The 23,500-nt window shown below is 47.3% G+C and overlaps 1 protein-coding gene and 1 non-coding gene across 2 annotated transcripts in view; both read right to left on the bottom strand.

Annotated features, from left to right (window-relative positions):
* SYNM (synemin) overlaps positions 1 to 18,631 on the bottom strand; it is a 28,820-nt gene extending 10,189 nt beyond the window's left edge. The window contains exons 1-3 of the mRNA XM_075007288.1: positions 17,311 to 18,631; positions 9,308 to 9,432; positions 950 to 1,023 (exon numbers count right to left, since the gene is read on the bottom strand). Of these exons, the coding sequence (XP_074863389.1) occupies positions 950 to 1,023; positions 9,308 to 9,432; positions 17,311 to 18,096 (985 nt within the window). The 5' untranslated portion in view covers positions 18,097 to 18,631. The remainder of the gene's footprint in view (positions 1 to 949; positions 1,024 to 9,307; positions 9,433 to 17,310) is intronic.
* A 4,365-nt stretch (positions 18,632 to 22,996) lies between these two features.
* TRNAV-CAC (transfer RNA valine (anticodon CAC)) lies at positions 22,997 to 23,069 on the bottom strand. Its single transcript has one exon. It is a non-coding gene; the product is annotated as a tRNA-Val (tRNA).
* Between the last annotated feature and the right edge of the window lie 431 nt (positions 23,070 to 23,500).

The raw sequence follows: 23,500 nt of genomic DNA, 5'->3' as shown, positions 1-23,500 counted from the left end.
CAGGGTGGCCAGGGAGAGTTACCCAGTCTGAATTCTTAGCTCCTTCAGGGTAAGAGTGCAACCTGCCGTGAGTATGTCTAGCACGGATGTGCCAAAAATTTAAAATATAAACAAACCCCCCCCTCCACGTCAGAAAAATCATGCACCATGTTAAAAACTGATGTAATCAGGGATTAACTTTTTAAAGTGTCCAGTAATGGCCCAAAAGGTGTTACTGCCGTATGACTCTTCAGTAGTTCAAATGAAAGGAGTCTGATGCTTTCCATACAGGTGTAAGCAGACAGATGCTGCATTATAAAAAACACCAACACAACTCACATCTCAGCACACGCACCTCAGACTGAATGAGCGTAGAAAACAAACCAACGGGAGATAGGCCTTACATGACGGAAGGTATAACTACAGCAGCTGGGAGAGTGACCCGTCAGGGTTGACCTTCCAGGGTTCAGTCAGACACTTAGTGGAGATGTGCAAAATCAAACTATCCAGGGTCAACAGTTGAGCCCTGTACGCCTTATTCTCGTGAGGAGCATGGGAGGTTGATGAAAGAGTTTCTCCTGTAGACGTCCCTCAATGAGGACAGCCACGTAAGTCAATCATAGATACGCTGACAGCAGTGCAATTGCTGTAGCTGGAACTGTGTATCTACAACCATCTTTCAGGTCTAGTGTAGACCTGCCCTAGCTGAAGTATGCTAATAAGCAGTATGGGCAAGCTTGGATTGCTGCTGCCTGAACTGCGAAGGACACCAGGCCCAACTATTAGCACAGCACTTAATTCATTTAAAAATACCGATTCTCAAACAGCTCCCTCAGTTCATTTTTTGGCTTGACAGCTAAATATATACTGCAAAAAACGGACAATGATTTAAAGGGGAAAAAACAATCACAGTGACTAAGACCTACTTTTAGAGGTTTAAGCGTAATGTTCATTTTTTTGTTTTTTTTACCTTGTGGTATTTTTCTCCCATGCTGCTCCATCCATGTAATAATCCATTGGCTGCTCTCCCCTTCTAGTAAAGCTCTGTAACACACACAGGTGCAAATACACGGGATTAAAAGAAAGTGGTAGAATAGTTATAATATACTTCACAAGTTTTGGGGACAAATACTGTCACTTACAAAGCAGCAGCAGAGAAAAGTATATGTATTACTTCCATTTTTAAACATACTCCCCAATATGAGGGAAAACAGAGCTCCAAACTGAATCTCAGCTACGGTAATTTCAACAAGACTTGTTTGCCACAAGTGCATAAAGGGAAAAAGCTCAAGGTAGCACAGCATGCTGGGACAGGTCGCGTTTGTGCCAGACTGTCAGACTACCAGTCAGAATGATCAAAATCATGGGATGAACAGTGAGTGGCGTGTGGGTCTTTATACAGTGTCCACTAGGTGTACTCTACAGCAGTGCTCAGCAACCTTTACCACCTCACGTCACACTTCAGGGTTCATTATAATTTCACGGCACACCTAATATAGATAATCCAATCCCCTCACCTTCCCCCAGAGCCAAGCACCTCCAGCTCCCCACTCTAACCTCACCCCCATCCCCCCTGCCCCCCACTCTAACTCGATGCCAGTGACTCTCCAGAGCCACCGCCATTGCCACCACACACTTCTCCCACCAAAGCGCTGGGGCACGTGAGCAGCAGACAGCATCCCCGGCACGTGGCTCTGAGGTACATTAAGCTCTGCTTCATGGCATGCTGGTTGTGGAGCACTCCTCTCTAGTATGTACCTCGGTGGCGTGGCCAGGCAAAAAGAATGCTGTTATTGTACAAGGCAACGTTTCACATTCTGTCTAATATTCTCAGTGAAGCCAGCTGATGGTCTAGTCCCTAAGGATACCTGTGTTTGTCACCAATATAGGGAACGAACTTTGACAGACTCTGCAGCGTACGAGTTTCTTGAGCACAGGCAACCAGTGAAAGTGATAGAAGCAATTGTTCAACAATGGGTGGTTGTGACTTTTTCCCCTGTTTTTTTTGCTTCCAGTATAATCTCCTTTTTGAGAAGCCAAACAAAATTTGTGTTCCGTTCATTTGTGGTAAACGGCTGTTGAGCTAACACCCATGGCTGGGCAGAGAAGCCTCAGAGATGAAGTTTGCAGCAGCTCTGGTTTCTTAAAACCATGCATGTTATTTTAGACAGTGGGGAAGGACTGCCAAAAAGAGCAGGAATAGAATGCTGAAAAAACAGAAGAGAAAGATGTATTGGCCTCAAAGTCTAGCATGGTAATTATCACCATAAAGTACTCACACAAACCATTTTTGCAAAATATATTGTGCTGATTTCAACCAGGGTGATTACATGTCATTATTTGTGCATTACTGAGAACAATTGTGGTTGTGGAATCTCCATCGCTGGAGATATTTAAAAACAGGTTAGATAGATATCTATCGGGGGTGGTCTAGACAGTACTTGGTCCTGCCATTGGGGCGGGGGGCTGGACTCGACGGCCTCTCGAGGTCCCTTCCAGTCCTAGTGTTCTATGATTCTATGATAAGTTACACATCTCGCACAGATTTTTGCTGAGGAAGGATGTGCACAGAACAATAAAAGTGCTCTCTTGCCTCATACCCAAAAAAAAGTCTCTATTATCTGCAATTTCTATCCGCCAATGCAAGACCGTTGCCTTCTCTATATCATCTATAAAATGCATGCAAGAAGGCTGCATCTGGAGTGCTGCTAGAATTTTTGGAAATGGTGGCCAAATAAGTACGGTCAGGAGAATTTCTGGTAAATCCTACGAACATATGCAGGTATTTCCTATGTCATTCCACAACTTCTGTTTCTTCCTCTGTCCCACCAATGCACCTATGTCGCCTGCTATGAAGTAAGATCCTCCTTCTGTTCTTTATTAACTAATGCCTTTCCCCCCCAATTATGTGTCACCCCAAAAGTTAGACCCACGTTCTACAGCACGTTGCTGCAGCAGACTGAAAATTCTGAGACAGCTTTATCAAATTGAATAATGTAAACACGGTACAATAAGTAACTCTTATGTTTCTCATAGAGCAGTGCCTCAGCTTATGCAAGGGTTGCGTTCCCACACTGCCTCCCGTAACTGAAATTTCATGTAAGTCATGGGCAGCTATTTTCCCTAGCGGAACACACGTTCTGCAGCTGAGGAAGCAGGCTCCTCTTGAAAGGTAAGTCCCGGGGTAAGGGGGGCAGCGGGAGAGGGTTAAGCCTGGCAGTGGGTTAGGGCTGCAGGGGGGCAGGGGAGCTGTTGCACTGGGGAGGTGGGTGGATGGGGGAGTTGAGCCAGAGCCATGTGCAGGGGGTTGCAAGCTGGAGCCCCGCGTGGGAGTTTAGACCGGGGCAGGGAGGTTAAACTGGAGCTGCACGGGGTGTGGGGGGGATGTTGAGCTAGAGCCACGCCGAAGGGGCGGGGGGTTAAGCCAGGGCCGCGAATTGAGGGTGGAGGTGTTGAGCAGGGGAGGGGGAGGTTGAGGTTTGAGCTTGAGCCGCATGTGGGGGTGGTAAGCTGGAGCCGTGCTCGGGTGGTGAGCCAGGCCACAGGTGGTTTGAACCAGAGCTGTGCATGAGGGGTGCTGAGCCGGAGCTGGAGCCTGAGCCAGGTGGTGAGCAGGGCTGGCAGGGGTTGAACCGGGGCCACATGAGGCCGAGGGAGTGGAGCCAGGGCTAGGGGAGAGTGAGATTTCACATTCTGAAGGTTTACTGTATTTTTTCGATCTCTCTCTCTCTCTCTCTCTTTTTTTTTTTTTGCGCTATGCTGCCTCTTCATTGCATTATGGAAATGTCAACTGTTTTGCACTGATAAGCTGTAACTGCATGGTAAAAGGTGGCAGGGTGACACTGGAGGTTTTTGATAACTGCGGCTTTGGACTCCTGTAAGGAGTGCAAGAAAGTGTCACACACACATTAGCTGGCAGTTTCTGCTAAAATGATCAGTGGTGGAATAGATAGCATTTACATCTAAAATGTCATCTTTAGGTTTCAGACTTAACCAACTGAGATAAATGGGAGGTTTTAAACCTCTTCCTCTACAAGTTCAGAAGGACCGCACTCCATCAGTTGACACTTCACTTGTGTAAAGTTTTCTTTGCCTTCATGTATTTGTATAGGCTGAGTTAGAGCAGGGGTGAGCAAACTTTTTACGTCGGGCTCCACTTTTCATCTCTCCCATTAGCAGGGGCTCCCCAACCTGCCTAACGTAATCCAAACAGACAGATATTTCAGTTACGTTCATATTCGGTGGGAGGGGAAAAAAAAGAAAAAAAAAAAAACACAACACCTTTCAGCACCTGTAAGAAATAAGTCTGTAGAATAATCAAGTTTTTACAATCTGCATATAAATGTGACTACACATGCACAAAAACAGTAACATATTTCAACACTTTAATGAGATGGATGAGCCTGAGACCTAGCTGCCAATCATGCTGTGGCCACCCCCTTTGAAATTTCACACCCCCCACAAGAGGGCTCACCCCCACTTTGCCCAGCCCTGGGTTAGGGTTTAACAGGTGGTTACTAACCACAAATGTTTCCCCAGCGTACACACAGATTCATCTATTTAGTAAAATTCAGCCCTAAGAATAAGCCCCCACTCAAGTTCAAACCAATTAAATTAAAGGTGTTACTCTGCATCTGCACTAGGGGAAAGTCACAGTTAGCTTCTCCTAATCTCCAGAAACCTCCAAAGACCAAATAGCCAATCTCCTGTAGGCAGGAACTGCAAAGAAAAACACTGCTCCCATCAGGCACTAGGGCTAGCGTTGCCAATGCTACAGAAAAGTCAAACTTCTGACAGCGCAGGCACTGCCAGCATTAATAGTGACGATGGAAACTAGGAATGTGGATAGTATGACTAGGGGGTTTTGGCTACTGTTAAAACAAACAGTTGATCAGTTGCTGGAGCAACATATGAAGTCACTAAAAATAAGTTCCGAGAAGTATGCTGTGTATAGCAAATGGCAACGACTCAGAGACAAGCAGGATCTAAAAACGTTATTACTGAAAACATGCTGCACACGAAAATAAAGAGAAAACCCCAGCAAAACTGGACTGTGACTCAGTATTTCTATGGGAGCTGGCTCAGGATACATTTCCACTGACTTCAGTACAGGGCAAATATTAAAATCGCTTTTACACTTTTAAGATGGTAAACTAGTCAGGAACAGCATAGTCTAGTTACCCAAAAAAACCCTCTCAGGTCATTCCCTGGGTTCTTAACTTGGGGATCAAGCACCCCATCGAGAGGTGGGTTACAATCAGGTCCAGCAGGGCTTGGCCAGTCTCCCTTTATTCATTGCTACATAGGATAGGGTCCTGAAACTCCCCGGCTGCCGGGGAAGGGCAGGAGGGACATTTTTCTGTTGTAACAAGGGGCAATGATCTGGCAATGGCTGAGAACCATTGACATACTCCAGGCCTCTAACAGGTTGATCAGACTGTTTAATGAGTGTTTAGGCCCAGTTCTACTGAGCCTGGTTCTCCTTGTAAATCATGGTATTGGAGGACATGAATCATGTGAAGAAGTGCAGATAACTGATGGCTCACCAGGACTGCTGGGGTATACACACTCTATCTGAGGCAGAACACCCTCAGTAAATGAGGGCTGGCAAGAGGAATGCATTTGGTAGTAAACAGAAAAAAACTGAGGCTTGCCAGCTGCTCTCTCTTTAGTGTAGACCTGAGGAAAGATGGCAGCAAGCAGAAGAAACCCAAAAATAACTGGCAACAAAAGGCTTGCTTAGGATTTAGTTGTCCTTCCATATGCCATGGAAGTGGAGGACTTGTCCTTGGATGCAGGCCCGAAGCAGCCCAACCCGAAGGAGACGATGAAGTAAAACTGAGACATGGTGCATCTGATGAGGATCCAGGCAAGATGACGTTGCTGTCCATTGCAAGACTATTCCCTATAGTAGAGCTTTCAGGATTTTGTTCAATGTAGTTCTACATGTCTCAAGTGATGGATATTCCACAATTTTTTTGAGACTATTTATGCAATTTATTTTGGCTTTTTTAGGAACTCAGAACCAAGAGACCATGCTGTGGAACACTAGGAAGATATTTATGTCTATCTTCAGAAATAAAGCATGGGAATGGATATGGCCAAGCGTAGACCTTCATGCTGCCATGTAAGGCTATGTCTACACTGTGTCCCTAACTCGAAATGAGATATGCAAATTGCATATCTGATATAAAGTCAATTTCGAAATGCAGTGCTGTTTCAAGGCACCCCAACTCCTCTCACAAAGAGAGATAAAGGAATGCCGAAATAGCATGGCCGGTATTTCAAAAAATATTTCAAAACTCTGGGTGTTTCCTAGAAGCGAACTTACTATTTCAGGATACCTCAATATCCCAAAATAGCTCTGCAGTGTAAACGTAGCCTAAGGAAAGTTCCATTTCCAGAACCGATCCCATTCATTGGCACAGGAAGGGCTGGCAGCATGGTGAAGGAAGCATAACTGGTCCTTGGGGAAGGGTGTTCCTTGCAACATACCCATTTTAGCCAAACAATTCAGGAGTGGCAGTGGCTAACTCCAGAGACAATAGTCCCCTCATCCTTACTTGGAGACACTACCTTGAAGAGTTATAAAACAAAGCAAAGAACATACCAGGCAGGAGACACAGAGAAACCCTGGGCAGTGCAGCATGAAGGAGAGAGAAGTAAACCAAACATCACGTACTTTGTCCATGAGGGTCAGAGGACAGTATGTCTCATGGCAAGTACTGAAACTTCAGAACAGAAGCCTCAGAATTACAAGCATAGCTATTTACAGCCTTTGGAGCTTGATATGCCTAATGAAGGACAGGAGCTGATTTCCAATATGAGAATGAGAAGAAGCAGATACCACATATCCTAGTACAAAGGATCACTACAGGAACTTGTTTAGAGCAGCTTAATTCAAACAGTTGGTTCTGTCTTACTCAATGAACTGAATAAAGGTAATCAACTAGGGCAGAGAATTAAATTCCCAGTGAAGGGTAATGGGCTTTTTTGGGTGAAATCTGGAGTAGCCAAAATAATAAGTACCCACAGGGCTATGACAAAATTGCTGTTTGATAAACTATAAGCCCCCTATCTCTGACTGCAACCAAACAAAGTTTCTTTCAACAGGAAGCTGTAAGTTTATCTGCTGAAGTCTGTCCTGGCAAGACAGAGATAGATTTGGACAGGAGGCACACAGAATGACAAGTTAATAAAGAACATTTCACAAGTTTCTTCCACAGGCTAAGGCAGAAACCTCAATGGACAACAAACATGCATTCCTGACAATGCCAACTCGTTTCCCACTCATTGAGGAGGGCTGCCAATTTGCATGAAAACCAGTAGCCCTGGAGATAGTGGTGATATGCCTCCTGGAGAGGCTCCAAGATTTAATGGGCTCACAGCTGACTTTTACAGAGCTGCACCACATTGTCTGTTCACTTACTAAGCATGTAAGTACCCAGATATCTGAGCAGCAACAATGAGATCAAGGCTTTATTGCCCCAATTACCAGATTCATAAACCAAGGCAAAAAGATCATATCACAAGCCCAAGGCAACAGATGAAGTTGGTGCCAGTGATGGGATTAGAACTCAGGAGTTCGAATTGTTTTTAGAAAGAGTGACTTCTGTGCACTGTCTGCTTAGTAACTGCTCTGAATTAAATCAACATGTGGATCACTTCACCCGCCACTTTCTGGACAACTCAGCTGCTTCCTGGCTTATAGCAACATTGCACAATATGGGAAGACAGTAGTAGCAGTATTGAGAATCAAGCAATGTTGTAAGTATGTGTAACTATGTACTGTTTGTCAAACATCAATACACAATATAAACAAATTATGGATTCACAAGGGTAAAACAGCAGCCACACATAACACACTTCAAGTTATTCGGTCCACTCCATAAGAATGTCTCGTCAATTTAAAAATCAATACGACTTGTAAAGAGTAAGTTTCATCTGCATGTCCCCCAGCTGACGCAGGTCCAGGTTCGTCTGCTCCCCAGCCAGAGCGAGGAATGCAGTAGACTGCACTTGCCCCTTGCTCCCTGATGAAGAGGAACAGGCAGCAATGTTCCAGAAAAATCTGGAGGAGGAGAGCTTCAGCCCCCACCAACCTCCCTAAATGCTGCCTATGAGATAGGAAGCTCGGGGTTGGGGCAGTCCTGGGCCGCGGGGGGGGCAGGCAGGAGTCCCTTTCACCTGCCTGTTAACTCTGTCTCTTTTCTGTATGGTTTTCAGAGAAGCAATCCCATTTCAAGTACATCCCATTTTACTGGCACAACCAAACCCTGACCTCACTTTAAGTTATGAGCGGAAGCTGCCGACTGAATGTGGTGTCCTAACTCGTAGTGTTTGGGAGTTCTTGAACGGACAGACAAACAGACAGACACTCTCAAGTACACAGTAGTAGATGGTAAGAACAATTAACAGTTCACTTGACTTTCAGCATCATAGTAATCAAGCACGCTGCTTTTGAACAAAGAACTTTACTAAAAAATAAGTGCAAAGCTCTTTGAATTCTAGGATTGTCTGCCTTCAGTAAGATCCTGTTCTATAGATTACAGACATAATTACTGTATGGTAAAATGGCTGTACTGAAGCACTACATCAAAGGTTCCAATCTCTCTTTACAAATGGGTAATACTTATTAACAGTATTAAGAGTAGCAATAGTCATAATATCTCTACAATTCTACATGATCTTCTATCTGAATATATTAAATGACTTTACAACATTAAGCCCCAATATTTGTGAGGCATAGGTATTTTCTCTCCTTGGCAGATGAGAGAACTCAGGCATAAGGAGGTTAAGACTATGTCTACACCAGAGAGTTTTGTAGACAAAACCATGGTTTTGTCAGCGAAACTTGTGGAGCCTCTACACATAAAATGTGTATTGTCAACAGAAAATGTTGACAAATATGCTCTGTAGACTCTCCTGGGGGCCCTTTTGTCAACAAAGCAGATCAAAAGATTGATCTGCTTTCATGTGTAGATGCGATCTGTCAACAAAAGTTTTGTTGTTAACATCTCTTTCAACAGTAACTTTGTAAACAGATGCTTCTAGTGTACACGTAGCCTAAGAGACTTGACTCAAGGTCACACAACCAGCCAATAGCAAGCTGAGACCCCAGAAGTCCAAAGACTCAGCTCTAATGGGAATTATATATATACTCTGCAAACACAAAAAAAAAAAGTTTAAGGATAACAGTCTTCCTTTAAAAAGCTGATACCACGTGACATCCTAAAGATGGAGTAGGCCAATGTAGTTCACATTTGACTTCTAAGGAGTTATTTAAAACATCTCGTGATGGTGCTACCCATTGCAGTTATAATCTTACCTGTAAGTTTCAACTTCAAGGCTGAGTCCTGCTTTCACTTGCATTAGTTCATTGTAGTCCTTCAGGTAATCCATGATCGACAGAGTCAGGAATTGCTTTTCTTCTTCTAGTGCATCAACTATTCTCTAAACAGAAACACTGTTGGTTAGTTTTGAACCATTTGACTTTACTCTTTTATACTTGCACTTATGATAATTTCACTATAAAACACCAAGACAAAAATCTTTAAAGATGTTAAAGCAACATGCACCAGCAGTTCAGCTTTACAGGGAACAAAGAGGGGGAAAAGAAAAGCCATAAACCTAGTTTGGACTTTACTGGCATAAGGTTCATGAGATACTACTACTGGAATAGATTATTCATGCTAGGGTGTGCGTGTTGCACCTGGCTCAACTGTCTTCAAATATCAATCTAAACAAAACCCCATTCAACTGCCCTGCTTAGCACTCCCCCCTCACACAGGCTACGTCTACACTAGAAGTATCTGTCTACAGAAGTTATGGTCAGAAGAGATGTTCCAACAAAACTTCTGTTGACAGATTGCATCTACACATAAAAGCAGATAGAACTTTCGATCCGCTCTGTCAACAAAAGGGCCCACCCAAGCATCTACAAGGCTTTTTTGTCAACATTTTGTCTACAAAACCCCAAGACACTCTAGTGTAGACATAGCCACAAAAACGACCTTTTATGCAGGCAAGTGAAAAGCACCCTCTTACAAATGTATATTGCACGTTACAAGTCAGATTCAAAACTCGAATAAACACAAATGCCTCCCATCTAAAAACATATGAAATGCTCTCATACAATGGTGGATGATGCAACATGACAACCTGAATAGAACCCAACTTGGCTGCAACTGTCTATTAACCTATTTAGAGACCCCAGATATATGGACCCAAGTCATGAGATTTGAGATCCAATGTCTGGGGATGTTTGGACATATAGGAGATGGTTCAGGCAAAGTTCTGTCCTCCTGAGCATTCATTAGGAAACAGGATATGGATGGCCACCCACTTTCATCCCGAGTAGTTTAACTGAGCAGCATTCTGAATACTCACTGAGGACCAGCATTGGTTGTAGGGCTGAGGGCAGCTAGGCCATACAGTCCCAAGGGGCTCCAGGCAGGGGGTCTATACCCTGGGATTGTACTTGAGATAGTTCCTGAACTCTCCCCAAACTGATGGCAGGTCTACAATACAGCAGAAGGTCGAATTAAGGTACGCAAGTTTATCTACGTTAATTTCATAGCTAGAGTCCATGTACCTTAACTCAGGCTTCCACGCTATCTCAGCTAAGGAAGGTCCACTTACTCCCAACAGGGAGCAGGAGTATCAGTGCCAACGCAGGTGCCCTGTAAGTTCGATTTAGTGCGGCGCGACTACCGCACTAAATCAAACTCCAGAAGATCGACTGCAGCACAGTCGATTTTCCCTGGAGTGAAGACGTACCCTCAGCAGACTTGGATGCACATGTGATCCAAAGGCTTGGTTCCAATACAGCAGTCTCGTGTTTTCTTGGCCTTTATATATGCTGCAGTAACTTGGTATACTCTAGCACTCTCAAGTCTTTCTGGATATTGCAGGTAAAGACAGAGCCTCCCTATCTTGGAAGGTGGGTGACCTGTGTTCTTGCACTACATCGGCTCCCTTCAGCTGTCTGAGCAAAGGGATTAACTTGGAAAGGGTCACTGCTCAGTTATGTACAGTGTTCTCTGTAAGCTGAGCATGTGGGCAGCCACCCAGGAGAGATTCAGGTGTCGCCCAGCTGATTAGCAGAGCACCTACAGCCACCCCCAGAGAGCATCATGTGTTTCTATTTGCACATGCCTTGGTGCATATAATATATTCTGTTCATGGATAGAATAAAAATTACTATTTAAACAGGAAAAATCAAGGAGGTCCACTCAAGCACTGAAAGGGACTAATTCTCACACCCCTGAAAGGTGGTTTCTTCTAGTCAGGGACACAGAACATTAGCAGGGCAGTGAGAGAGACTGCAACAGTGCGGCCCAAACCGTACTTGTTCTGTGAATAAAGAAAGGACATCAGTCTCCCCAGAACCCTTCATCTCATATCTTTTACCAACTCCACAGCCACTCAGCAGCTTAATGGGAGAAAAGGTGAAAGAGGGCACTCAACACTTGGCTGGCTGGAATCGGCACGGAAATGCAACATGACAGATTTATGTTAAATGTTAGTTCAACAAGAGGCTGTTTTCCTCTCTTTTGGAGCCCGCAGCACCCTGGAGCAGATACAGGAGCCAATCCTAAGCCTATTGAAGTTGGTGGCAAATGTCCAGTTGGCTTCAGTGGAGCAGGATGGGAGCCAGGGTGTTTTTTGAATCCTAAAAATATAGGGCCCTCTCCTGCTATCACACTGTATGTGAGTCTGCATTGAAGTCTATGGGAGTTTCTACATAAGCACAGCATGCTACCAGGGCCATAGAATCCTGAGATATGAGACTCCTACTGACCAGTCCATTGGCACACCAGTACAGGCTCTGTGCTAATGCTTGTCCAGTCCAGTTATATAAACAGTTCTCAAGCAAGGGTCCTGGGGCACCCAAAAGCAGGTTTCAGGGAGTCTGCCAAACATGGCTGGCATCAGACTCGCTAGGGCAGAAAGCTGAAGCCCCTTCCATACAAGAGTGCAGACTGGGTCCCTGAGCTCCAGCACCTGGGGCTGAGCAACTTAGTTCTGTGGTGCGGGGCCCATGGCAACTGTTCTGGTTCCAGCCCATTTACAGAGGCCCTGGCTTTTATGTGGAGAAAAACAGTTGTTGTAGTACAAGTGGGCTTGGGGGGTTTTACAGCATGCTGGGGAGCTCAGAAAAAAAAAGGATGAGACTCCATGAGTTAGATTGTACTGCAGAAAAATGAATTACCTATCAGCAGACAAAGCTTTACTGAGGCTAAGGAGAACTGGATGGTCAGAGAAAAGGTGGATAAAATATGGAAAATATTAATAAATCCTCTTGCAGCAACTGCAAAGGAAAATCCTACCATAACCATGCATTTCAAAAAATGTCTATCGGTAAGTGAAATCATATTTAAACAAACATCTAAAACTGGTTTTTAGACATGACTTCAAAAGCCTAACTAAATATCTTCTCTCCTGTAAAAAATTATCAGAAAAGTACTGAGCAAGAATAGAAAGCCTAAAATACTTGCGTTCTGACATCTTATATTCTCCCCTGAAATATAGTTACGAGAGTTTACCTCTTTCCCATTTATTGCCTGAACAGCCAGGTTGAGTTTGAATAATTGGTCACTAGAAAAATCTCTAAGAGTAAATGGAGGAGTTTGAATATGATTCAGACAGAGTGTAGCTCTCACACTGGCTCTGTAAGGGGTAAGGAAAGCTGGAGCACTCATTTAGAGCACGTGGTGGCAACTACAGGGTATGGCATCCCCATTAAAGATGCTTAAGATGCTGGGAAGAAGCTAAGATAAGCCAGGAGAGAAAGACAGGAAGAATTCTACACTGTCCTTTCCCCACTCCCACCCCTCCATGCTCCCAAGCAGTACAGTAGTTTATAAAAAGCAGAGTTAAGGAAAGGACTCCAGGGGCATAGAAGGAAGAAGCCCAAGGAAAGAGTTGGACCTGAAATGTGTCTGAGCCAAGAACTGTAGCAACTGGCCAGGAGCTGCCAGTGGGATAGGCACAAGTGGTGCTCCTTGATGCATGGGAGAATCTGGATCTTGAGGGAGGAAACTCTAGGGGGTGTTCAAGCAGAACACAGGGGAAAGCTAAGAAGGAAGGAAGGTCAGATGTGAAAAAGACAAAAATGGTCTGTTTACACTGTCATTTGAGACTTATCAGGAGAGACAGAGCAGGGGTGGGAACTGCACGCCCCTGCTCTGAGAACATTTACGTTGTGCAGCCCGTGAAGACAGATGTTGTGATGGCTGGTAAGAACAACACAGTGGGCCCAGGAAGGGGCTGTAGCAAACATCTGCTGACCACGAACTGAGGTAGGAAAAAGCGCCTCCCTCCCCTCCAACCCCGGTACCCAAAGGGTTAGGCACAGCAAATGGCTTAGATGGAGGACCAAACTACGAGCCGAGGCAGAACACTGTAGATCTAGAGTCAGAGTCACATCAGCAGGAAAGGAAAGCCTGCTACACCATGCCTAGCCATAAGATGGCACGCCAGCAGTGAGTCCACCCTAACCACATGGAGAGGCAATATGCACACACCCTCAAGGTGCCCGTTTTACAAAGGCTATAATATAATCTAAATGTGTGCAAAAACAGAAGCTGGGGTGTTTTCATTTGGGAGGGCTACAGCAGTTTGGGTTGCTTACCGTAACTCATTCTAAAGTACCAGTAAGATCGTGTGCTTAAAACACCCCAAACTAGGCTGATTTTAAATTTAGGAAAGTTTCATTCTGAGCATAACCACAGAACAACTAGCAGACACACAGTAATTTTGATTTTTCTATTAACTGGCTTTTTTAACCTGTTTCTCATCTGTGCTGTCAATCCTGTAACATTTTAAAAGTTGACTCACTCTCCGAAAGACCTGCAATCACCCTTCCCCACTAATCCTCAGCAAAATGTAAACCCATATGATGAGGACACTTATAGAGAAAAATGGCCTCTGGTTGAGTTAGGGGAAAAGAAGTTGCCATTCCTGTACCTGTAGTAGGGAGAAAACTTTTGGGACACACCTGTACATGATAAAAGGTGGGGGAAAAGGGAAAATGATTCTTTAGATATTGTGCTCCTTCAGCAAAACAATTTGAGCCATTATTGTTCAAGATCAATCAATCAGTTTTCCACTATGAATTTCTAACATCATTGTTTTATAACACAGCTATAAAGGTATCTTAGGAATTAAGTCATTTTTAAATTCTAGTAGAAGCATATATAGAATAATTTTCACCCTAATCAAAATAAAAACACCTGAACCACAGGAAACTCCAAGTAAAAGCACTGTTATTCTCTACACTTTCACCTGGCATTAGTTCACAAAACAAAAAAGCAGTCATGTAGCACTTTCAAGACTAAAAATAATTAGGTGATGAGCTTTTATGGACAGACCTACTTCTTCAGACCTGTCAAGTCTGGTGTTGCTTGCAAGGCTATTATTAAAATCAACACGAGATTCATAGACAAAAATCTCAATCTACTGCTTTGATAAATACCTACATGTATGTTTAAAAGGGGATGACTCAACCCTCAAAGACCAGATTATTTCTAAGCGTAAAAGCTGTGTTTTGGTTTATTTGGAACTGATCCGTCTCTGTTCACGGCAACTGGCCAACGAGCTCGCAGTTTAAAATCCACATAGAAAGCAGCCACACACTGGTTGCCTCACAATATGCAATATCTCCATAATCTCCCCTGGCAGACATGCCCTTGCACACAATGTGATCGTTAATACTAGAGCTGCAGACAGACAAAGAGATCTAGCCAAGCGTTAATAAAAGGTCTGATGAAGAACAACAAAAAAAATGCTGCCCTGAGGAAATTGAGGGCAAAACTATTTTCTGATCCGTATAGAGGACTGATGGACTGGATGACCCAATGTGTCTTTCCAACCCCTAACCTTTGCTATTTTGCTCTCCCAGCAGATGCTGATCCATCCATGAACATGATGCAGTTTTTACTGGCAGACTTCGTGACAGTGGCAGTCAGAACTCTGGGCCAGAAGTTCTGGGGCAATCTGCCATTGTATTTTAAAATAGCATGGCATTTTTGAGCTCTGCACCCCTTTCATTACCATAGCAGTGCTGCTGCGCACAGCTGCAAGGGAGGAAAGTGACCCAGCGCCATGGTCTGGGCAGCACTGAAGGCCAAATGCCCCAAGCCCCACCCCTTCTAGACACAGAACCAGGCCCACTTCTCACCTTGCTCCAGGCCCTGTGGTGGCTGTCTGTATCACTAACCATGTCCCAGAATGCTATGGCTCAGTTCTCCCATTCCCAGGGCTTCCTCCATGTCACAGAGTGCCTGTGGGGAGTTGGCCAAGGGTCTCATGTTAGCTAGCCGGGTGCAGTCTCACCCAGGGCTGACTCTACAGCTCAGTGTGCCTGTTCAGGGTAGCCCACCCTCTATGCCAGGAATTCCCAACCTATGGGCCTGGACCCAGACATGAGTCACCATTAGATTTTTCTAAGGGTCACCAGCTGGGCAGCTCCGAGTCACATGTGGCTCTTTAAGGAGCCATTTGCGCTCCCACCACTGCCGCTGCTCACTCATCCAGTTCACAGTCATTGCCCTGTGGTGCTGAAATTGAACTCAGTTGGTCTAACGGTTGACAGGAAGGATTGGGCCACTAAGCCAATTAAATTGAGTCCCATTCAGTGCAGCAGGGAACCACCTGAGCTGTATGTGGGGGACGGGAATAGGAGGGCTGAGGGGAGCCGCGGGGAGGAGGCAGTGATGGCCCAGCAAAGGAACTGTGGGGGCCACAGTGGTGCTCATGTTAAGTAGGTGGAGGGTAGTCTGGGGCTGTGAGGGGTTTAAGCCTGGGGGCAAGAGGCTGGTTTGGGGCTGCAAGGATTTTAAGCCTGGCAGTGGGAAGCAAATCAAGATTTATTAAAAAAAAATCCCCAGGGGAAAATCCCCACCCCGGCTCCTGGTTTTGAATTGCCTTTGGTCACTAAGTTTTACTGAATTGTCAAAACAGGTTGCAGTCTTGAAAAGGTTGAGAACCACTGCTCTATGCTAAGGATGATCCTCTCACCCTTCACGCGTCACAACCAGAGCTCTGAGCACAGCCCAAGGTCTTGAAAGGGAATGCTTGAGTTTGTCTCCATCTGCCAGAAGCAGCCACTCTGAGGCCTACCCTTTAATGTTGTGGCCTGTTAGCTCACAGCGTACCCTCACTCCAGCTGCCTCCCCTCCCAGCCACTGACCAAACATCCTTCCCTGCCTCTGACTCCCCACCTGCTCCTGAAAACCCTTCCTCTTCGCTTGCCCTTTCTCTGCACCCTCCTGTTGGGCATCTGCTTGCAGGCTACTGCCTCGCCCAACCAGAGCACAGCCCCAGCCCCAACGCTGTGATGCTGCAGAAAAGCACCCTACGAGAAGGTGCCAAGCAGGAGGGCGCAGGGAAAGGGCAAGCAAAGGCAGAGGTTGGGAAGGGTTTCAGGAGCAGATGCCGAGCTAGAGGCAGGGAAGTACGTATGGTCAAAAACAATAAGAAGTTCTGTGGCACCTTACAGACTAACAGATCAGCAGATAGGAATAAGGAGATTTCAGTGTTAGTGGGGTCCTTTTGGAAAGAACCCCATCTGGACGAGCTGCAGCAATTTTGAAGTGCCATGGCTGGCAGCATACTAACGAGTCACTGAATATGTATTTCAGTGCCTCATTAGTAATATTCAAAATGGCTATTTGCATGGCCATTTCACAGATTTGGGCTAGTGCAGACACAGCCACAGAGTGGAGCCCAGAGAGGATGAAGGATTAGGAGGGATGCAGGGGCTAAGGACACACAACCAGAAGGAATCCAAGAGAAAGGCACAAGGGTGACCCAGTGAGGAGGGGACTTCTGGAAGAAGGGATAGTGAAGGGGGAGTGAGGGAGAGGGACCCCTCAAGCAGCTGGGAGAGAGACTCTGATGAAAGGGGATAATTAGAGTAGAGTAGGAGGGAATAAGTGGGGGCAGAGGGGATGGGGACAGGACTATAGAAGGGGAACTGATGGGGGTGGAAGAGGGCGGTCTGCACAGGAGACGAGGGGCGGGGTCAGTGTCCCCAGGGCGGGAGGAAAAGAACTGGAGAGATGCCCGATCCCGGAGAAGGAAGGAGAGGAAGACACACCGCTCAATCACCGTCCCGCGGCCCGGCCCTGCAGCTGGGACCCCAGTGCAGCTGCAGCCACTCCGCGCTGGGCCACGCCCCAGCGTGGGCGGCTGCGATCCCTCGGGAGGCTCGCGTCAGGCCGAGTTTGGGTTTGCAGCGCACCGCGCCACCAGCCCCCGCGGCTAGAGTGAGCCGCCCGGGTGGGCAGGGGCAGAGCCCGCGTTCCCTTCCCCGCCGCCACTCACCTGGTACTCGTCCAGCTCAGCCGCGCGCTGCTCCTGCAGGGCCAGGAGCTCCTGCTCCAGCCGCTGGCCCAGGCCACCCAGCTGCTCGCCCTGGCGGTGCAGCTCCTCCAGCTGCTGGCGGTACCGAGTCCCCTCGGCCCGCAGCTGCTCCAAGCTCTCCCGGCCCAGGCGCGCCTGCTGCTCCTGCAGCGCACGGAGCTGGCTCTGGTAGCGGAGCAGGCTCTCACGACAGGCCTGGCCCAGCACCACCTCGTAGGTCTCCTCCAGCTGCTCCACGCTCAGCCCGGCCAGCGGCGGCGGCAGAGCGGCCAGATCCAGCCGCAGGGCCCGCACCTCGCCCGCCTCCCGTCGCTGCCGCTCCAGCAGCCGGCGGTGCTCGGCCTGCAACCCCTCCAGCAGCTCCTCCAGGGCGGCGCACTCGCCCCACAGCCGCTCCAGCAGCGCCCGCTGCCCGGCCAGCTCGGGCGCCAGGCGGCGCCGCAGCTCCAGCACCTCGGTGCCCAGCAGCTGCAGCTGCCCGAACTCCTGACGCAGACCGTCCCGCTCCAGCTCTGCTTCCAGCTTGGCCCGGCTCAGCTCGGCCAGGCAATGCCGCAGCTCGGCCAGCTCCTGCTGGGGGCCCCGCAGCCCGGCCGACTCCTGCTTCTGCAGCTCGACCACCTCCCGGGCCAGCAGCCGGTTCTCCTGCTCCAGCTGCCTCACCCGCCCCACGTAGAGCCGCAGGCGGGAGTTGAGCTCCCGCAGCTGGGTCTTCTCATCCCACTCCTCTTCCCAAGCGCGCAGCATGGTGCCTGGCGGCGAGCTCACAGCGCTGCGCTCGCCCTGGCGGCGGGGTCCCCAGGCTGCAGGCAGCAGCTCCCACCAGCCGCTGCTACCCCTACCTGGGTCACCGCCGGACTCATGGCGGGACTGCGCCGGCTCGCGCACTGGGCATGGGCTGGAGGCGGCTCGGGGGCTGGGGAGCCAATAGCCGCCTCCTCTAAGATGCTGCAAAACAACGCCCCCTGCCGGAGCCGTCCACACGGCCCTGGCCGCCTTCGGGAGCCGCTCTGGGAGAGACGCTTTCTCCCCTCCCCGCTTCTACTGGGTTTCCAAAGCTGATCTCTTCGGGAAAGGTCCCAGGACCCAGCGAGCAGCTGAGAAATGGATACACTGGAATGCCAGGGTCAGGCTCGCGGTAGGACCCCGAGTGTTCCCCAGCCCGGGTTCTTCTGCGAAGCTCCTTTCCGCTTCTGCATAGACCTCCAATTCTCTCCTGCCTTTGGATACTTTAGTTTATGAGCTGTTACTGTCCCTGCCTCTGCACTCGGCTTAGCTTATTTAAATAATAAAGATAAATAATCATTTTCAAAGCCTTTTGAAATAACATTTGTTAGTTTAAATCGAGCTTGTGGCCCACCACTCCCAAATGACTGTCCCGGTAGCCTTAATTAAGCTTGAATCACCGCTTCTGCTGGGTCTGGTTGTCCTTTTCCAGCTACAGCACCTTGCACAGCCTGTGGGCTTGGTCCAGGGTTGGAAAAAGTAGACTCGTTGATCTCAGTGGGCGTTGGCTCAGACTCCAAACTGACCCCTCCAAGTGTAGGCAGTGGAGACTCAGGCCCACTGTTTCTCTACACAAGCTTGAGAAAACAACTGCAGTGTGATCATGGAAGGGTGGTATTTTCCTTTACATGCAGCACTAGCATAGTTGTACACACATTGACCTTGCACTGATACAGTAAACTACTCAAGCATCTTTAGGACCATGTGACAGATAACCTTAATTCAGTAATGGTATGGCAGGTTAAGTATGGTTGGGGTGCATTGTATTATGTAATACTGTGGGCCATGATGGTACCTAACTGCTGGATGGGGGGCAAAGTTAGGGATGTGAGACTTGGGGGGCTGCCAAGACTACACTGTACAATGTGCCAGACATTGTTAAATGGTTTTCCTGAGGAATATCTGGGGGTGGTGTATGCAAACAAGCCCCCCTGCCCCCACCTTTTACAACTCTGCCCTATCATTGTCAGCTGCTCACCTGGTACAGGAGACCAACATCAAAGGCCCAAAATGTGATCTGGTGATTCTCATTCTAAATAGGAAAAAATATTGATACTGGGGGAGCTAAGAGGTTGGAGGTGAGGTTACCTCTGGCAGGGTTGTTCCTAGAGGGGTGTCAGTCCCAAAGCACCCCCTCCCCCCATTTTTGCCACAGCTCCCACCCTGCCTTTTCCTGCCCCTGCTCCTCCCTCCCCCATTGCACCCCTTCCCCTGAGCAACATGACCTGGGAGCTTAGTGTGGGGCCTGGTACCAGCAGCCAGGGTGAAGCATACCCTCGCATTCACCATGACAGCAGGAAGTGGAGTGAGCTGGCCCCAACCCTCTCCCCTTCCCCAGCTCAGGAGAGGGGAGCAGGCTGGGGCCACCCAACTCCACGTCTCACCACTGTGGTGAAGCAGAGCAACCCAGTGGCAAACGGTGGAGCACAGCGAGCTGGGGCGAGGTGGCCCCGCTTCCTGCCACTGCAGTGGAAAAGAGACATGCAGCCGGGAGCCAGCAAAGCAGAGCAGACTGGGGCCGGGTTGGTCTGCTTCCTGTGGAGTGGCTTATAAGTGCAGGCAGGTATGCTCTTCAGAACTTCTGGAGAGGAAAGCCCAGGGCAGAGACTGACCTGTTCGGAAAGTCTAGCTTGCTGGGAGTATCACAGTGTGGGCAGGAAACTGTGCAGCCTGGATAAATGCTGGTCAGGAGGTAGAGATGGCTGAGAAGTTGTGAGCATAGAGCAGGTACCCTTTCAGAAAGGGGGAATAGAGGTGCAGTTGCCCTGAACTACAGCAGACCATAGACAGCCAGCAGAAGAAGACAAGCTAGGAAGAAGTGACTGCTTTTCAGACAATTCCTTAGAAGCACGGGTGTGGGAAGCACACGGTCTGATACCCAGTTCTAGGATGATGGAGCTACTTCTCTGTTTCCCACTTCTAGCAACCCTAAATGGTGAATCACCAACACATCTCCCCCATGTGTCCCACCAACAAGCAGGGCCAAATCTTGCCCTTTTGCTCAGTCCATATTCACCCTTTAGTTCTCACCCTTTTTTTTTTTTTATTCCTTGAGTAAGCACTAAATAAAATCAGAGAGTAAGGACGCTGGGATTTAGCCCTGACCAAAATAGGTCAACAATTCAGCTTTGTCACTTTGCTTTGTCAGAAGCAAAAACGAAGTTGGAATGTACTAATGAGAGAAATGGAAGGCTGGCAGTGATCTTTAGAAGTCATCAAGCCCAGCACTCAGTGCTGAGACAAGATTAAGTAAACCTATCAGAAAAACCATCCTTCATTTACAAGGGAATGGATTTCAGTGGTTTAATAGGATTTTCCCACCTCTAATTTCTATTATGCCAATTACCTGAAACATTTAGTATAACACATAGCAAAGATATTGCAGAGAGCAATCATGCACTGGCTGGAGGAGGGGGGCTAAAGAGATGAGCTTTCTGGATTTTCCTTTAATTATGATGTGAGATGCAATGCCCAGCAATTTCTCAGTGTCACGGTATTGACAGTATTTCTAATGATTTACCGTATCTATATTAATATTTTGCTATTAATATTGCCTACAGAAGATCACTGTCTCTCTTGCTACCACACCAAGGAACTATTTGTTCTTGGCTCTGATTGTTAAGCAACTTTCCATACCTAATGAACATACTTTTTCCGCCTCTCCTCTTTTCATTTTTTTCTATACTTTGTAGGGTCATTTGCTAAATAGATTATGACGTGCTCCTTGATCTGTAGCCACAAAACTTTTCTGGTGACTTCTAGGAATTTTTGCAAACAAATAATTGTCTGTAACTACCAAGAAGTAAAATAAGATCAGAGCAAAAATGATCAGAGGTTCATTCAAAAGCAATAGCTGAAATGCAGTAGTGGCAGCCCTGCAGAAATAGTGACCTCAAAAAGATCTGTACCCTCTGAGCCAATACCTAATTTTCTGAATTGCAAAACAACAACCCAATGGCACAATCACCACACACAATCAGGATGGTACTCTAGTGCCTTCACTAACGTAATTTAAACACAGAAAAAGTAGCCTCATCTCCCTTTAACAGTAATTGGACACACCCATAAATTGAATATTAAGGCTACCTATATCTTTATAATGTCCCACTTATTCTTCCTTTTGGGTGGAGATAAAGCATTTAGCAAGTTTTCATGGGATAAGAACCCTATGCTAGAGATTCTTTGGTGCAACCATATCTTTGCATTCACTCCTGACATTTAACATGGCTACAGATGCACATGTGGAATAGAACAGAAAAGATGAGGAGGTTGACCATAAGCCCAAGTGAGTAAGCCACTGCTTGGAGTCTCACCCTTTCCAACGCAGTGTGACACACTTAAAAGACCCAGGCTCAGTCTACTCCTGGGACCCAGTCCTGTCTTCACTGAATTCAGTGGTAAAGTTAAATGAAATCAGTGACATCAGATTTCAACAGCAATATCCAGGGAGGGCAACTCACAACCCAATCTACAGTCTGCCACTGCAATAACAAACAACTTATGTATGTGCCTGTCAGCCACCACTGCAAGAGGGAAGACCAGGTGCTTTTTTGCAGTATCAATAGTAGTTTTCATGCAGGTGGTTTTCCAAACTGTAACCTCACATCACTGCTAAACCTTAGTTCTGTTTCAGTGCAGATGCTTCTAATAATGCCTCATCTGTTAAGTTTCAATGAGATGGATATGTCTGTAACGCTAGGGAAAAGTTTGGAGCCTGACATATTTAACATAAATAGAAAGAGCACCTTTTATTGAAATAATATAGATATTACACATCACTTTTAATTGTGGGGGAGGGTGATTGGACATCTGTAATTCCTTTTCAAAGGTCCCTGTCCTAAAATGAGATCTGTGCAGTCACATCGCAGCCAAACATTGAGGCCTTCTGTCGGCCAGGGCAGAACTGGCACATTCCTTTTTGGCTCTCTCCTCTGGGGCTGCAGTGGGTGGCCCTATGCTATTCACATACCAGTTCAAATAAGGCACATATCAATTACAATTATTTCAATAAGTATCAGCTGCTTAATTCAGCCCACACCATGCAGTCACTGTCCCTGATGAAGTGAGTCTGTGCTCACGAAAGCTCATGCTCAAAACTTTTCTGTTAGTCTATAAGGTGCCACAGGACCCTTCATTGCTGTTACAGATCCAGACTAACACGGCTACCCCTCCAATACCTGTCCTTGAGAATCAGCCCCTCATATGAAATACTGTAATCGACATCTCATTTTTCTTCCTCTGGTGGAAATGCAACAACAGTTTGCCCTCTGCAAAGTCAGACCAAGGGTGCATTTCTTTCTGATTCTTTAACATTTTTATTACAGATTTTTCAAGTCTATCTGAACAGCCCTCCTCAACCAGAAACAGGCCCTAGGGATGAAATCTTGGGCCCACTGAAGTCAGTGGGGAAGTTTTGCACCACAATTTCACTTTGCAAATGCCAGTCATCATCTGGTGTAGGGTTATTTAATGAGCAAGGGCCAGAATATAAAGGCAAGGAAAAAGAAAACTGGGCAGCTGGAGGCCAGTGAAGCGCATAGGCAACTGGCAAGTCTCCCTCCTGCAGTAATGCCCCTATCCACTTCACTGCTTCAGCCTTTCACTTTAACAAAGAAACGCGAGAAAAGAGAACCCATGAACTTGTTTCCGCCCGGGATCGAACCGGGGACCTTTCGCGTGTGAGGCGAACGTGATAACCACTACACTACGGAAACCCGCTCACTTTGAAACCCCGCCCGGCCTCTTTGCAGTAAGGGTGAGTTAACTTATCCCTTTCTTGGCCACCGGGGACAGCAGCGAGGCGATACAGGCGGCCGAGGAAAGCTCAGCAGCTGGGGGAGCAGCGTGCACGGGGAAGGGGGCGTGGAGACGGACTAGGCAGCGGGTAGCCAGGCGGAGGGGAAGGAAAGCAGTAACTTTGCACTTTGCTTTTCCTTTTCTCCCTGCTGGCAGCTGCGTGGAGGCCTGTCCCTTGCAGCCCGGCCGTCTGCAGTCCCCGATCGGCTTCCCTTGGCGCGGCGGCAGTGGGGGGAGAGCACAGATCCGCGTCCCACTTGTTTGGGTTTGTAAGTGGCCTGCAGCTCACAAGCGGCACGCCCACGTCTGGCTCCGCGCCGCGGCTTTTTCCCCTGTGTTTGTAACTGCC

Source organism: Carettochelys insculpta, chromosome 12 (assembly GCF_033958435.1).
Source record: "Carettochelys insculpta isolate YL-2023 chromosome 12, ASM3395843v1, whole genome shotgun sequence".
NCBI classification, from domain to species: domain Eukaryota; kingdom Metazoa; phylum Chordata; order Testudines; family Carettochelyidae; genus Carettochelys; species Carettochelys insculpta.
Note: the sequence above shows the minus strand (reverse complement) of the source record. Positions and strands in the feature narration are given on the sequence as shown.